Here is a 15,518-nt window from a genome sequence, read left to right on the forward strand (position 1 = left end):
CGGTGAGCCCTGATTGGCTGCGGGAGAGCGGTGGAGTCCGGTGAAGACTATCCGGGCGGAGTCAATGCTCCGCTGGTGCGGCTTGCGACCCAGCTGTGCTTGGAAACCGGAAGTAGCTTGTCACCCTCACTCGCAGCAATTCCGGTGAGTCCGGAGGTGGGGTTCCCACCTCACTGAAGGACCCGGTTCTACAGAGTCAGGTGCATGCCATTGAGCGAGGCTCTTTCTCTTGCAGATGACTGTCCACAATCTGTACCTGTTTGACCGGAATGGAGTGTGTCTACTTTACAGCGAATGGCACCGCAAGAAGCAAGCGGGGATCCCTAAGGAAGAGGTGATCGGAGAGTCCCGGCACACCCCCAGATGCACAGAGTCCCATCCCAGTCCCTCCTCTCCAAATCCCGGTTCCTTCCCGCTCCCGTTCTCTCTCCTTCCACAGCCGAGACCTAACTCTACCCCCTCTCCCTGCAGGAGTACAAGCTGATGTATGGGATGCTCTTCTCCATTCGTTCCTTCGTCAGCAAGATGTCCCCGCTAGACATGTACGGTCGTGTTAGAGGGGGTGTTGAAGGGAGGGCTAGCCAGCCTTGGGAGTGGTCGATATTGTTTTGGAATGGAAGTGGCATGTGGCCCCTGAGAGGGGAGGCTGATAGTAGAGAGAGAAAGGTTGGGTCTGGAGGAAGAGTCCTGAAGCTGACCGGAGCGGCTGCAGGGAGAATCTGAGAGTGGGACGGGTGAAGGCAGCAGCGACTAAGTGGAGGGAGGGGTGGAGATGGTGGTAGGTGCTTTTACTCAATGAGGCTGCTACAGGCCATCTGTTTATATGAATAGGAAGGAGTTGATCTTGAGGGGATCACAGACATTTCTTTGGGAGTGATTCCACTCCTGTTTCAATACCCATTTCTGCAGGAAGGATGGCTTTCTGTCTTTTCAAACTAGCCGGTACAAACTCCATTACTACGAGACGCCCACGGGAATCAAGGTTGTCATGAACACTGACTTGGGCGTGGGACCTATCCGAGATGTGCTACACCACATCTACAGTGCGGTCAGTGTCAGCCGGGAACCCTTCCCCCAGAGCCCTAGGAGACCCTCAAGGTCTCTGCCCTAATCCTTTTGTATGACATCCCTGTTGGACTCAGTTTTCTCCAGAGCCTTCCGCTCCTTCAACAGTAATAACTATTCCTAAGGGAGAGGTGGAGTGCTTTTAATGATTTAATTTTAATGATATGTATTGTGTAGAGGGGGATTATGCATGTGAGCACAGGTGGCTGTGGAGGGCAGGAGAGAGTGACAGATCCTCTGGAGCTGGAATTACAGGCAGTTGGGAGCCATTCAGCTTGGGTGCTGGGTGCTGACTGTCCTCTGCAAAAGCGGTATGCTTTCCTAACTGCCGAGCCATCTCTCCAGCCCCCTCCGTGTATTCTCACACCCCTGAGGTTATACCAGGTTTGAGGTTGGAAAATGAGAAGTGTCCCAGATCTGGCTCACACGCCCTCCTCTCCACAGCTGTATGTGGAGCTGGTCGTGAAGAATCCCCTGTGCCCACTGGGACAGACCGTGCAAAGTGAGCTCTTCCGCTCCCGGCTAGACTCCTATGTCCGATCTTTGCCCTTCTTCTCTGCCCGGGCTGGCTGAGACATCTACCTCACCCCTCAGAAGAATCTGTGACTGTCTGGACCCTTGTGACTTGTGGCACCCTGAGCCCCTCCACCTCCCTGTCTCCCCCAAGAGCGTCAACCTGAGGGCCCACCACCCACTGCCCCAAGTCATAAGAACGAAGCCCAAAGGAGCCCTTGACAGTTTTATCCCCTGCTTGACTCTATGAGGAACACAGAATAAACTCTTTGTCACCTTCTGCTGCCTGAGTATGGGTTTCTGTGGCCCCTCCCAGTGTGACTCATAAAGATAGGAACTAGTGTAGCCACACATCCCTGAAGCCTATAAAGAGGTTTTTCCAGCAGATTACTCACATCTTATCAGTTGGATAATTCCTTATTAAGTTTTAGTATTTTAGCAGCAACCTTTGCGACCACTTGCTAGATGTAGTGCATACATCCTGCCTCACCTCTAGTTGTGACAATCGGTGTCTCTAACCCTTGTTTTCTGGGGGACAAAAAAAAAAAAAAAAGCCCCTCTCGACTGCACATCACTGGCCGGGAGGAAAGTTGACATATTTCAAGTGCAAAAAGTAGAACCACGTTCCTAAAACGGGATGTTCTGCCCAAGGCACTCTGTTTAAGCCCGGGAGTCTTCCGCAGGCGGAGCTTATGCAGATAAAGCAGCGTGTTCGGCTCGGAGGCAGGCGGGCCCATGCAGATGAAGGGGCGGGGCTGCATGTTGATGAGCTGGGCTTGCTGCCGACGCGGCTCGGAGCACAGCGGTCCCGCAGCGGTTCCAGCTGAAGTGGCATCCGTCTTTCGCCACCCCTTGTCCCTGGGTCGCTACCCTTGAAGACCGTCCTCGACTTTGTCTTTATCCTTACCCGTTGATCCTCCTACTCCCTGCATCACAGCCCCCGGCATCTGAATACCCACCACTCCTGGCACCCCCCACGGTTTTCCTTTCCCGCCGCAAACCCCGCGACCTCCAGCAGCCCGCCCCCGCGGGCCCGATCCCGTTTGGCGGCTCTAGCTGCAGCCTCCCCAGCCTTCCCGCTCTCCCAGGGATCGCGCTACTACCACACCGGTGTCTGCCCTCGGACTTGCCCGCTCCCTCCTCCCTCTCCCTCGGAGCCCCCTCCCCCGCCCTGGCCAGCCGGCATGCAGGTGTCTATCGCGTGCACCGAGCAGAACCTTCGCAGCCGGAGCAGTGAGGACCGTCTGTGTGGACCCCGGCCGGGTCCTGGGGGCGGTAATGGGGGGCCAGTGGGCGGAGGGCATGGGAACCCTCCGGGGGGTGGACCCAAGTCACGAGCTGCACTGGTCCCCCGACCCCCAGCACCCGCTGGGGCCCTTCGAGAGAGCACCGGCCGAGGCACGGGCATGAAATACAGGTATGGGGTGGCCAGGCAGCCTACCCATTCGCTTCCCTTTCGGGACCCCCGAGGCTTTCTGGGTTATCGCCGCGACCCCTTCAAACTTAGCTTAAAAGGTCCCTATTCATTCCCCTCTCTTCTTTCCGTCACTGGCACTCTCCCTCTTGGTCTCTGTTAGTTCCCCTAACTATGAGACCAAGTTTACCAAGGTAGACAGAGTCCTGTCGTATCTAAACAGTGCCCCTGAGGTGCCCTCCTTATCCGTAAAAAAGCGGGGAACGCCTGATCTCCAGGCTGCTTCCCCCTCCAATGGAGTGCCCTTGGGTTGGCGTCCTGGGGAGAACAGCGAAGGAAACAGCATCTCACTCTGGCCGGTTGGGGCGCCTGACCCAGATATTGCCCCCACCAGCCCCGAAGCCAGTCTCCCTCAACCTTTCCAGGGTGAGGCCAGGGCAGGAGAGGGGAAGGGGACAGACCACACCTTTCATCCCCAAGCTGGAAGACAAGAGTTGGGTGGGAAGGACTATGGGAATTTTACTTCACCTTAGGGGTGCTGGCCGGAGACGGTCAGAACTCGAAATGGAGGTGGGGGGGGATTCTCGGGAATATGCTAAGGTCATTGATGTGACCTGCCTTTGTCCCCTGAAGTATCCCCTCCTCTCCCTGGAGCAGCCCTGATTAGGAAGTAGAGCTGTTTGATCTATGCCTCGGGAAGAGGAGGAGGTCTAGTTCAGTCCTCAGAAGTCAAATGAGAGAAACGGACTTTCCAGTCAAATCCTCCCCATCTCCACATCTGCCTTTGCTGGGGCTCATCTGTGTGCTCAGTCAAGTGCCTGAAGTGGAGTTGGTCTATATCTTTCTATTGTCCACCCTTCAGTGTGGCGTTCTCTGACGGAGGGCCTGTTCCCAAACTCACCACGATCAGCCACATTGTTCCAAGCCCACTCACTACGCCACACACCCCAGAGCCGGCTGAGACACAGGCAGGACTTCACCCCAACCAACCGGAAGGCACAGATGATAGGAATGGAGGGCTAGGCAGCGTCTCTGGAGGAACGATCCATCACTATTCACTTGTTCTTTCAACAATATCCCTAGGGCCTCTGCTCTGGGGATAGCACTGTCCATCCCCTCAGCCTGCTGGGTCTGGTTTCTTTGGACTGAGACCCTTGAGGGCGTCTCAGTTTGGAAGGACAGGAGCTGGGGACTGATCATCCAAGTCCCCAGTGGAGGCTTCACCCTTCCCTGCTGCTTCTGTGTCCTGCAGGAACCTCGGAAAGTCTGGTCTCCGGGTGTCCTGCCTTGGCCTTGGTGAGTTAGACTAGAAAGTAAAGAAAAGGAGCATTCTTTTATAGTGTGGCCCCCACGGTCCTCACGTGTCCGATGTCTGTCTTGCAGGTACCTGGGTCACATTTGGCTCTCAGATCTCAGATGAGGTATAAGTGATGGGACCCAGAAACAGGGTGGAGGTGGAGAGGGAGGGGCTAAGAAGAGGAAGAAGTGGATCAATCTGGTTAGGGTTTGGACAAGCTCGGTGGGGGCGGGTGGGGCGGGGAGAAGGGATCTGAGGCTGGAGGCTGGAGGCGAAGGAGAGAAAATGGGGGAGCCAGGACCGAAGTGCTATGGGTTAGGATGCAGGGAGGGAAGTAACTAAGGGGCAGCCGTTCATCTTCAACTTTTTCTCGCCTCCCTAGACAGCAGAAGATGTGCTGACAGCCGCCTATGAGCACGGGGTAAACCTGTTCGACACCGCAGAAGTGTATGCGGCGGGAAAGTAAGAACCAGGGTAAAAGAGGAAAGTTATATTTGGAAGGCAGGCTGAGAGAATGTCAGGGATTCTTGTTTCCCTCTTTAAAAAAAAAAAAAAAAGGAACCTGGGAATTCTGGGAACACTAAAGCCCAACTTTTCGGGGCTCACAGACCCCCTGTGCACTATGGGAGTTGTAGTTCTCACAACACTTCCCTCTCTGGATTAGAGGTCAGTATACATACTGTGCAGTCACATTTAAAATAAAGCCAACAAATTTATCCTTAAGATTACAAAGCTGTATTTTCAAACACACCACACCACATCACGTGCCCATGACTTTACACTGGGAGCAGCCAGAGTCTAGGGTGGCCTACTCTGCCTCTTTATTTGATAAACATTCTTCTTCAAGATTAGCTCAAATGTCAAATCCTCCAAGAAGCTTTTACCCAACTGCTCAGAGTTGGTCACAGCCTTCTGTGAGCATCCATGACACTCTGTGCTACCTTCTGACAAAAAGTATAGTTGCTTTATACGACTATACTTGCTGCTCAGCTCAGAGGCTTCCCACCTCCATGGAACTTGTCTTCCCAAGACCCTCTGGAGAGGCCATCACAAAGCACGCACAGTTTAGGGAAGAGGTCAACATAACCTTAAAAAGTATACAGTCTAAGTGATTACACAAACAAGGGACAGAGCAGAGCTCCAACCCTGTAAAGTGTTTCAGTAATTTAAGACTTGTCACAGGTTAGCCCATATTCGTGTCCTAACAGACTGTGTAGGCTGGGCATGATGGCACACACCAATAATTCCAGCATTGGAAGGCTAAGGGAAGAGGGTTGAGAATTTGAGGCCAACCTGGGCTACAAACTGAGATCTTCTTTCCAAAAGTGGAGTGGGGAGAAGAGAGGAGAACTGTGTGTGCAACTCCCTGGAAGCTGGTCAGAAGGACTCACCATAGACCGGCACTCACAGGCAGAACCAGAGCTGGTGAGAAGGACTCACCATGGATCGGCACTCACAGGCAGAACCAGAGCTGGTCAGAAGGACTCACCATGGATCGGCACTCACAGGCAGAACCAGAGCTGGTGAGGACTCACTGTGGATCGGCACTCACAGGCAGAACCAGAGCTGGTGAGAAGGACTCACCATGGATCATGGATCGGCACTCACAGGCAGAATCAGAGCTGGTCAGAAGGACTCACCATGGATCGGCACTCACAGGCAGAACCAGAGCTGGTCAGAAGGACTCACCATGGATCGGCACTTACAGGCAGAACCAGAGCTGGTGAGAAGGACTCACCATAGACCGGCACTTACAGGCAGAACCAGAGCTGGTGAGAAGGACTCACCATGAATCGGCACTCACAGGCAGAACCAGAGCTGGTGAGAAGGACTCACCATGGATCGGCACTCACAGGCAGAATCAGAGCTGGACTTAGGAGGACCTCTGATATTTTACAGAGGCAGATGAAGGAGAGAACAACCCAGATGACTGAAACCAGAAAAGGCAGTGCCCACCCTGAATCCGTTCTCTCACCTCACCATACTCTACCCCTTCAGCACCCACACTAGGACTTGGTACATAGTTGGTACACAACATGGGCGAATGAATAGAGTGTGACTACACACTGCTAGCCCCGGAAGCCTCTCTCGCCTTTGTCCAGGATGGACCTGAGACTCCAAATTGACTCCTGTTTCTCCACTCCCCTTTCTTCCTACTAGAGGGGACAAGCTGGGAGAAGGGGAGGAATTGATCTGTCTTGGAGAGATCAGTGTTCTTACGTTGTCTTTATTTCAGGGCTGAAAGAACCCTAGGCAACATCCTCAAGAGCAAAGGCTGGAGGTGAGACTGATTTTGTGGGTTACTGGAGACATGATCAACCAAATATCATTTTCCTGTTGGCTCTCTCATTTTGTTTTTTCCAGGAGATCAAGCTATGTGATCACCACTAAGATTTTTTGGGGAGGACAGTAAGTAACTGGGGAGAAGACTTACTAAGACTGTGTGGTATGTGGGGGTTGCTGCCCCCCCGTTCCGCCTGTGAGGATTCATGTCATCCCACTCTCTCATAGCTGCAGATATCCCTCATCCTTAACATAGCCTTTTCCTCCAGGGCAGAAACTGAGCGAGGCTTGAGTCGCAAACACATCATTGAAGGTGAGAATTGGTGGCTGGCCACCTGAGGCGGATGGGCATGGAAGCCAGAGGACTTGGGACTGTTTCTGAAGTCCTGAAGTAGAAGATTAAGTTGACCATGAGACAAGGGGGTATGGTCTGGATTCTTAGCAAACTGAAGGTGAGAGATTTACCTTCCTCTTCCTCTCCCACTCCCAGGCTTGCAAGGATCCCTGGACCGCCTTCAGCTGGAATACGTGGACATAGTCTTCGCCAATCGTTCAGACCCTAACAGTCCCATGGAGGGTAAAACGAGCATCCCTAAACCTGACAGCCCTTCAAAACTGGGCACGTTCTCAAATCGGCGTCAGGAAGCCAACCTCCCCCACTCAAAAGCCCCCCAATCTCCATAGCAGAGGCTCAGACCCTAGGACCTAAACAAGGAAGGCAGTGAAGAGTAGACACAGACATGCCTGGGTCCTGTTGGGGTGGACAGAGTCTAGGTGGGGTGGATCTAGAGTCTAGGATTCCATGGATCAGACATCGAGGCTTCTCCTCTCCTGTGCACCTAGAGATTGTGAGAGCCATGACCTATGTCATCAACCAGGGCCTGGCCCTGTACTGGGGGACATCCAGATGGAGTGCTGCAGAGATCATGGTACGTGACTCTGACACTCCCCACCCCATTGTCACTGTGTGGGAAGCAGGAAGATGGGAGGATTGCTCTGACCCCTGTCTCCTTTCCACACCAACCCAGGAGGCCTATTCCATGGCCAGACAGTTCAATCTGATCCCTCCCGTGTGTGAGCAAGCGGAGAACCACTTCTTTCAGAGGGAGAAGGTGGAGATGCAGTTGCCTGAACTCTACCACAAGATTGGTGTGCAGACCCTCACCCCCACCTTCCCCGTTTCGCCCGTGACGACCTAAGGCCCTGGCCCACACCAAAACCCTCTTGCTCTTAGGTGTTGGCTCTGTTACTTGGTCTCCCCTGGCGTGTGGCCTCATTACTAGCAAGTATGATGGGCGAGTTCCAGATACTTGCAAGGCAACTGTCAAGGTGAGATGTGGTTGGTGGTGGCTCCAGGAGGCAGGATTGGGCTATCTAGGTTGCTGTGTGGTCGAGGAGGGGGGTGGGGCCTTTTGCTGATTCTCCTTGGCTTCCAGGGGTACCCGTGGCTCAAGGAAAAAGGGCAGAGTGAGGACGGTAAGAAGCAACAAGCCCGAGTCATGGACCTTCTCCCCATCGCTCACCAGCTAGACTGCACTGTGGCCCAGCTTGCTATAGGTGAGAGAGCCTGCAGGGGCCTGCCTTCCGGTGGGTGAGACTTCCTAAACCCATCTCTAGACTAGCGGGTCCCTCCCTGGAGAGGACCCTCGTCACACACTTCCGGAGTCCGAGTGCCCACGACGACCCCATCAGTTGCTTTCCCTTTCCTCCTCTGGTCCCAGCCTGGTGTCTCCGAAGTGAGGGTGTCAGCTCAGTCTTACTGGGGGTGTCCAGTGCAGAGCAGCTGATGGAACATCTGGGCTCCCTACAGGTGAGTTGGAGAGGCAGACAGAATCCTTTTCTCTCCCCTTCCCCGAGAGTCAAGGCCGTACTGTCTAAACCTGAATGAAACGTCCAGGGAGACGGGGCCAAACAGCTGAGACTCTTTCTTTCTCATTGGGTCCCACTGAGGCCTGCATCATGCCCTTCCTCAGTGTCCCAGCAAAAACGGTCCTCCTCTCCACTGCCCATTCTCAAGGTGCTGAGTCAGCTGACGCCGCAAACGGTGATGGAAATAGACGCACTCCTGGGGAACAAATCGCATTCCAAGAAATAGTCCTTTGGGGGCGCGGGGACCCAACGCGGAGTGATTGCACCTGCCGGGAACCACTTTCCAGCAAGCGGCCCTCTAGCGCCCGATCTCCCCCACCCCCTACCCCCAACCCTGCTCCCACGCAGCGGCAGAATCAGGGTAGCCCCGCCCACCAACGAGTCCCGGCTTCGAGTAGCGATTCGCATGAACAAAGCCATATCCTTTCGCCTTGGGGCTTGAGAGAGAAAGTAGATCTCCCACCCACCCTGTACGCCCCTGCTGTGTGTTCTAGGGCATGAGCCATCTTCTCTCAGCCATTTGGTCTCGCTCGTTTCTTTTCCCTATTGCCGAAACCCAGGAAACATCCAGCAGATAAAAGAAACATTGAGAGTACCTCACACATGGGCCTTGAAATGTCATCAAAGTGGCCAGAACCTAGCGAGTTATCGTGTAATCTGGAGCACAGGAAACGGGGCTTTTGTAGTATTTGTTCAATAGAAGCCAGGCTGGTCCTGGCAGAGAGTAGATGACAATCCTGCCTCCTGCCTGGAAGTGGAGGACTTACGTCTAGAGCTAGGGTCACACTTTGTGCTTGCAGAGAGGGATAAAGGTGGGAAGACAATGTTGCCAAAGGCAGAAAGAAATTTGGTGGCTGTATCTCAGAAGTGGCAAGGTGGCCCTTAGAAAACAAAGTGCTTTGGAGGATTTAGTGATGGCCTTTGGGCCACCGGCAAAAACACGGGGTTGTAAAAGGTCTGGGGACAACCCTGGGCTTGGACTGGATTTAGTATGTAGCATCGGAGGACTGCAGTCTTCTTCCTGGCAATAAACCTAAAGCAATAAAGATGGCCCCTCTGCTGTAAGATTTCCCAGGGACCTAACTGTAAATAAAATCTTAGCTCGATCCCCTTGACGTCTCAGATTGCTGGGCTGGGGGGTGAGGGGGGTGGGACCTTAAGGGCACTGTCTCACATAAGGTTTCCTCTCCACTCATGTGAGTGGCTCAGGCATGCTGCCGATCCCTGGCTATGGGTCCCTTGGAGAATCTAAGCACCAGGTACCCCTGGCCCAGGTCCCGGGCCCTTCTTTAGAACCTAGTGATGCTCCTTCTTAGTTTCTCGACCCCTTCTTATCTTCCTAATGAAGCATGCAGCTGGATAACACATCCCCTTTCTCTACATTCCTTTTGTTGGTTTTTTTGAGGCAGGGTTTCTCTGGGTAGCCTTGGCTGTCCTAGAACTCGCTCTGTAGACCAGGTTGGCCTCAGATAGACTCACAGAGATCCACCTGCCTCTGCCTTTTTAAACTGTATTTTATGTGTGTATGCGTGTGGATACGCGTGCCACGGTGCTCTTGTGGAGGTCAGAAGAGGACGACTTTTGGTTCTCTCCCTCCACGATGTGGCTTCTAGGGATCAAGCTCAGGTTGTTATTGTTGGCAGTAATAACCTTTAGCCATCTTGCTGGCCTGCCCACCCTTTAACCTGTTTTATGTATGTGGGTGTTTTGCCTGCATGTACAGATTATTCACCACTTGCATCCTGGCAGCCACAGAGGCCAGAAGATGGTGTTGGATCCCCAGGGACTAGAGGAACAAACAGTTACAAGCTGCTCTGTGGTGCTGGGAATCGAACCCAGGTCTTCTGCAAGAACACCCACCTCTCCACCACCCACTTCACCCCATTTTGTTTTTACTTTTTAAAGGTTTTGTGTGTATGAGCATTTTACTTTCATGTGTGTCTGTGCACCACATGTGTGCCTGTGCCTGAAGAGGACAGACAGGATGTCAGATCCCCTGGAACTTGAGTCATAGATGGCTGTGAGGCACCATGTAGATGCCAGGAACCAAACCTGGGTCCTTTGCCAAAGCAGCCTGTGCTCTTAACCATTGAGACACACACACAGACACACAGAGACACACACACAGACACACACGCACACACAGACACACACACACACACACACACACACACACAGTGTTTTTATCTGCCACACTTCTTGTCTTGTAAGCTTCCTTTCCTTCTTGTCCTGTACCTTCAGATACCCAGAAATGAAGCAGCTTTGTTGGGGCTGGATGGGAAAGGTCACCGGGGTTGTGGTTTTGTGATGTGATGATGATAAGGTGAGGGGACAAAGAGTGGGGGGGGGGAGCCATAACTTGCAAGGGAAATCGGGAAAAGGCCGGGTGGGAAGGCAGCTTTTCCGGAACCCAGTGGGCTCTTCAGGTGAAGCCGCCATCTTCCTCCTTTATGGACTCTGGTTTCTTGGAGGAAAGGAAGTGGGTGGAAAGTCACATCCTGCAGTGATCACAAAGCAAGGGAGATGACTTCTGCCACCCTTAAATATAACCTCAGAGGCTCCCTTCTCCCCTGCTCCTCCTGCCTCCATCCTAAAGCTGGAGTGCAGAGGAAAACTAATTTCCAAAAGAGACTGAGCAGCCTGGCTGGATCAGCAGCCGTCAGGATAACTAATGAGTACCTCCATCCGCCCTTTCGTCTCCCACTCATCCTGGAAGACTGGGGGGGAATCAAAGTGAAATGTATGACTAAGCTAGGATTAGTTCTGCTGTGACAAACATACAAGAATTTATCAATTCAAAATAGTATTCCCTTAAATAGTTCTCCTGGAGAGCAGTACGCTGCTTCTGACCCCGCCTCCCCCGGCGCAGCACATGTTTGTTCTGTACTTTCCTTCTTCTGTTCAACACACTTTAGAGCCTCCTCTTAGGATTCCCTCGAGACAGTTTAGAAGGCCCTTGTCAACAAGACCTTCCTTGATTGTCCCACATCCTTTGTATATAAGCATCTGCCATCGGTCCTCACCCACCCTATTCACGAATGTAATGAATATTTGGTGTATGGAGTCTTTCCGTGGTGTGGCATGGGGATATGGAGCTGCGGTCATGTCATCGGTGTATGGAGTCCTTCCGTGGTGTGGCATGGGGATGTGGAGCTACCGTCATGTCGTTTGCTGCTGAGAGCGACAGCCTGTGTCTGTTCCAGTGCATACTTCTGTCGCCTGGTGCCCAGAGGGAGGCCTATGGCATTAGCAGCACCTAGTCCCGGTATGTGAGAGCAGAGGGTGTGAATGTAAAAGCAAGAGGCGGCGGTGGCACACACCTTTAATCCCAGCACTCCAGAGGCAGAGCCAGGTGGACCTCTGTGAGTTCAAGGCCAGCCTGGTTACATGAACGAGAGCCAGGACAGGCACCAAAACAACATAGACAGAAACTCTGTCTCGAAAAACCAAAAAAGAAGAGTGAGGCAGTAATGGCTGTAAAGGCCTAGCCGAGAAGGGAACCTGCACATCAGACAGCTTCCTGATGTGGAGACAAAATGCCTGAGGTAAACAATTCAAAAGGGCAGGTTTATTCAGCTTATGAGTTTTCAGCACGTGGTTGCTTGGCCCATTCGCTCTTGAGTCTGTGGCAGACCGTCATGGTGGAATAAACTGCTCACTTTATGGCAGCTGGGAAGCAGAGAGGAAGGGACTGAGTTCTCAATGTCCCTTTCAAGGACACACCCCGTATAACATAAATTCTAAGAGTTCCACCCCATCTCCAACGTACCATCACCTGGGAACCTTCAACACATGGCTTTGGAGGGCGTTTAAGATGGTGTATCACATGGTGTATCACACCATGATAGAATCCAAGTCTCCAAAGCCGGAGTGTCCAAGGAGCAAGCAGAATACATGTGAGCACACTGAAGTCAGAGCACTCAAAGTCTTCTGGGCATTTCAGAGTATTATGATTTTGGGTTTTTTTTGTTTGTTTGTTTTTTGTTTTTGTTTTTCGAGACAGGGTTTCTCTGTGCAGCTTTGTGCCTGTCCTGGATCTTGCTCTATAGACCAGGCTGGCCTCGAACTCACAAAGATCTGCCTGCCTCTGCCTCCCGAGTGCTGGGCGCAAGCCTTTAATCCCAGAGTATTATCTTAATCATCAAGATAACAGGGTGGTATCTACTTCTGTTATCTGTTAGTAAATATACCAATCATCCCAAAATCTAGTGACTTGAAACAACTTTTTAAAAATGAAATTGAGCCGGGCGGTGGTGGCACACACCTTTAATCCCAGCACTCAGGAGGCAGAGGCAGGTGGATCTCTGTGAGTTCGAGGCCAGCCTGGTCTACAGAGTGAGTTCCAGGACATGCTCCAAAGCTACACAGAGAAACCCTGTCTTTAAAACAAAACAAAACAAAAATGAAATTGAGGGCTGGAGAGATGGCTCAGAGGTTAAGAACACTGACTGCTCTTCCAGAGGTCCTGAGTTCAATTCCCAGCAACCACATGGTGGCTCACAACCATCTGTAATAAGATCTGGCGCCCTCTTCTGTGTTCATAATAAATAAATAAATAAATAAATAAATAAATAAATAAATAAATAAATAAATAAATAAAATTTCCTAAAACAACAACAAAAATAAAATAAAATTCATTAAAAAAAAAACAAAAAATGAAATTGAGGTGGGAGGAGGGCTGAAGAGATGACTGAACAGTTACAGTGCACACTGCTCTTGCAGAGGACCCATGTCCTGTGGCTCTTCAGGTGGTTCACACCCCCAACTCCAGCCCTGGGTGGCATCTGACACCCTCTTGTGCCTCAGCAGGCACCTGTATGAACATATACACGGGGGTGGGGTGGGGTGGGGTTGGGGGGAGGAATTAAAAATAATTTAAAAAGAAATGTATAAATTACCCATTTTTTTTCATGATTCCGTGAGTTGGCCAGGAGTCTCTCTGCTGTTTCACTTGGGCCCATTCATGTGGCTGTATTCACTAAGCAGGTTAACTGAGCAGGAATATTCCAGATGGCTTCACTAGCATGTCAGGCAGTCAGCACTAGCCACTGCCTGGGGTGCATCCATTTCCTTCCATAGTGCTTAGGTCTAACCCTACTTCCTTCTGTGGTGGTTTGAGGGCAACCTTCCAGCAGATAGAAGTGCAATGCTGTGGAAGCCTAGGCTCCAGAACACACACATACACACACACACACACACACACACACACACACACACACGATTTCTGCCTCATGCTAGTAACTGGTCAAGGCTGGTCACAAAGCCATCCTCCATTGCTGAGATAGGGAAGTAGATTCTTTTTGTTTGGAAACAAGTCTCGCTGCGTAGTCCGGGTGGTCCTCAAACTCCCAATCCGTCTGTCTCAGCCTCCTAAGTGCTGGGATTGCAGTTGTGTGCCACCATGCCTAGTCTAGGCCCTGACTGATGATGCAGAGGCAAAGGATCTGGGAGCCGTCCAACACTCACTACACTAAGAGATTTTACAGGAGTGGAAGCAGGGATGGGATGGGATGGGTTGAGACTTGGCGAGCTCTCGGTAAATACCACCGTGGGGGAAGCCTGTAGAACACCAGTGCTTGCGAATTAACTGGATAGGGAGGTGAGAGATGACGACAGCTTGGACCAGGAGGGTGGGCAAGAGGTGGAGATAAGTAGGTGGGTTGGCTATTAAAGGGACAGAATGACCTGGGCTTGGAGATGGGTCAATAAAGGACTGGGAAGGGAAGGGAAGGGGAGCTTAGGGGTTTCACCAGGGTGGTGGAGCTAGCAGAGGAAGGGAGTGAAAAGCTGGAAGAAGGTCTGGCTTGGGAAAGGGAGGTCACCAGTCAGGGTTCTTGGTGATAAAGGCTGTGGAGCAGGTGACATGATGAGCGGCTTAGAGGGACCCTTGGTGGGGAAACGCTTCAGACTGGTTTTATTCTACCTTCCATAATTAAGATTTGGGTTGGGGAGATGACTCGCTGGGTAAGGTGCCTGAATGCAAGTGTGAGAACCTCAGTTTGAATCCACAGACCTCACATAAACTGAGCGTCATGACTGAGTGTCTGTAATTAATTTCTCCTACAGCAGGTGGGAGGTGGATACAGGAGAACCCTCAGAATCCCAGAAGCTTGTGGGCCAGCTATCCTGGCATACAAATCTGTGAAATCCTGTCTTAAGCAAGGTTAGGCTGGGCATGGTGGTGCATGCTTTTCATCCTAACACTCTGAGACAGAGGCAAACACACTCTGTGTGTTTGAGGCCGGCCTGGTCTACATAGTTCCAGGCCAGTCAGGGCTACATACTCTACCTCAAAAACACACACCCACTACCAACAACAGGAAAAGCCAAAGAGGGTGCGCATGAGGTCCCCTGCGGTCATCCTCTGGTCTTCACACATGTGCCGTAGCATGAATTACACACAGGAATCCACACACATCATAAACATGGACATCCATACGAGCACACAGATTAAAATTTACCATGAGTTGAAAGTTTGTTTTATATGTATGCGTGTGTGTGTGTGTGTGTGTGTGTGTGTGTGTGTGTGTGTGTGTGTGTGTGGCAGGTGTGTGCAGGTGTGTGGAGTCTAGAATAGATTCACATCTGAAGCTAGAGTTCCAGATGGTTGTGAGCTGCCCCACATGGGTGCTGGGAACTGAACTCAGGTCCTCTGGCAGAGCGGCATGTGTTCTTAAGCACTGAGCCGCCTTGCCAGCCTCCCGAAGATATTTTAAAATGCGAGGCTCACCTTTCCGAAGAAAAGTCCTACAAAAGGTTTGAATGATGACATTGTCACTGGAATAAGATGGGTTCTCCCAAGTGACCATGAAAGCAACCAAGCTCCCAAATTCTTACCATCTGCTTGAAAATAATGGCAAACCAAAGCAGTGCGTGATGGCACACACCTGTAACCCTAGCACTTGGGGAGCAGACGTAAGAAGGATCAGGAGTTGAAGGTCATTTTCAGCTCTCTGCAGAGTTCCAGGCCAGTCTGAGTTACACGAGGCCACCAGTCTGTGCTGCTCTTACAGAGGACCCAGTTTTATTTCTAGAACCCACACTGGGCAGTTCACATCCACCTGTACCTCCAGCTTC

General features: G+C 51.8%; 2 protein-coding genes across 3 annotated transcripts; both read left to right on the forward strand.

The window, feature by feature from the left end:
• Positions 1-14: 14 nt before the first annotated feature.
• Positions 15-1,858, forward strand: Trappc1 (trafficking protein particle complex subunit 1). Of its 2 annotated transcripts, XM_006973459.4 has the most exons (5): positions 15-144; positions 236-334; positions 472-542; positions 910-1,048; positions 1,510-1,858. In XM_006973459.4, exons 2-5 carry the CDS (start codon positions 236-238, stop codon positions 1,636-1,638), a joined length of 438 nt encoding a protein of 145 aa, XP_006973521.1. In that variant the 5' UTR covers positions 15-144; the 3' UTR covers positions 1,639-1,858. The 2 variants fall into 2 exon arrangements, with proteins under 2 accessions (XP_006973521.1, XP_076398778.1); XM_076542663.1 differs by lacking the exons at positions 15-144; positions 472-542 and having other exon boundaries at positions 151-334.
• Positions 1,859-2,346: 488 nt separating this feature from the next.
• On the forward strand, positions 2,347-9,553 carry Kcnab3 (potassium voltage-gated channel subfamily A regulatory beta subunit 3). The gene is made up of 14 exons (XM_006973458.4): positions 2,347-2,995; positions 4,245-4,288; positions 4,376-4,413; positions 4,672-4,751; positions 6,526-6,570; positions 6,654-6,698; positions 6,842-6,885; positions 7,063-7,149; positions 7,416-7,501; positions 7,601-7,721; positions 7,807-7,901; positions 8,009-8,129; positions 8,294-8,382; positions 8,590-9,553. Exons 1-14 carry the CDS (start codon positions 2,763-2,765, stop codon positions 8,665-8,667), a joined length of 1,206 nt encoding a protein of 401 aa, XP_006973520.1. The 5' UTR covers positions 2,347-2,762; the 3' UTR covers positions 8,668-9,553.
• Positions 9,554-15,518: the final 5,965 nt, after the last annotated feature.

This window comes from Peromyscus maniculatus, chromosome 8 (assembly GCF_049852395.1).
Source record: "Peromyscus maniculatus bairdii isolate BWxNUB_F1_BW_parent chromosome 8, HU_Pman_BW_mat_3.1, whole genome shotgun sequence".
In the NCBI taxonomy this organism is placed as follows: Eukaryota; Metazoa; Chordata; class Mammalia; order Rodentia; family Cricetidae; genus Peromyscus; species Peromyscus maniculatus.

Excerpts from the sequence above, each read along its gene's own strand:
- Kcnab3 (XM_006973458.4), top strand. The coding sequence starts at position 2,763 with ATGCAGGTGTCTATCGCGTGCACCGAGCAGAACCTTCGCAGCCGGAGC. Across the intron at positions 4,752-6,525 it reads GAAGTGTATGCGGCGGGAAA|GGCTGAAAGAACCCTAGGCA; the intron begins GTAAGAACCAGG and ends TCTTTATTTCAG. Across the intron at positions 7,502-7,600 it reads GGAGTGCTGCAGAGATCATG|GAGGCCTATTCCATGGCCAG; the intron begins GTACGTGACTCT and ends ACACCAACCCAG.
- Trappc1 (XM_006973459.4), top strand. The coding sequence starts at position 236 with ATGACTGTCCACAATCTGTACCTGTTTGACCGGAATGGAGTGTGTCTA. Across the intron at positions 543-909 it reads AAGATGTCCCCGCTAGACAT|GAAGGATGGCTTTCTGTCTT; the intron begins GTACGGTCGTGT and ends CCATTTCTGCAG. Across the intron at positions 1,049-1,509 it reads TACACCACATCTACAGTGCG|CTGTATGTGGAGCTGGTCGT; the intron begins GTCAGTGTCAGC and ends TCCTCTCCACAG.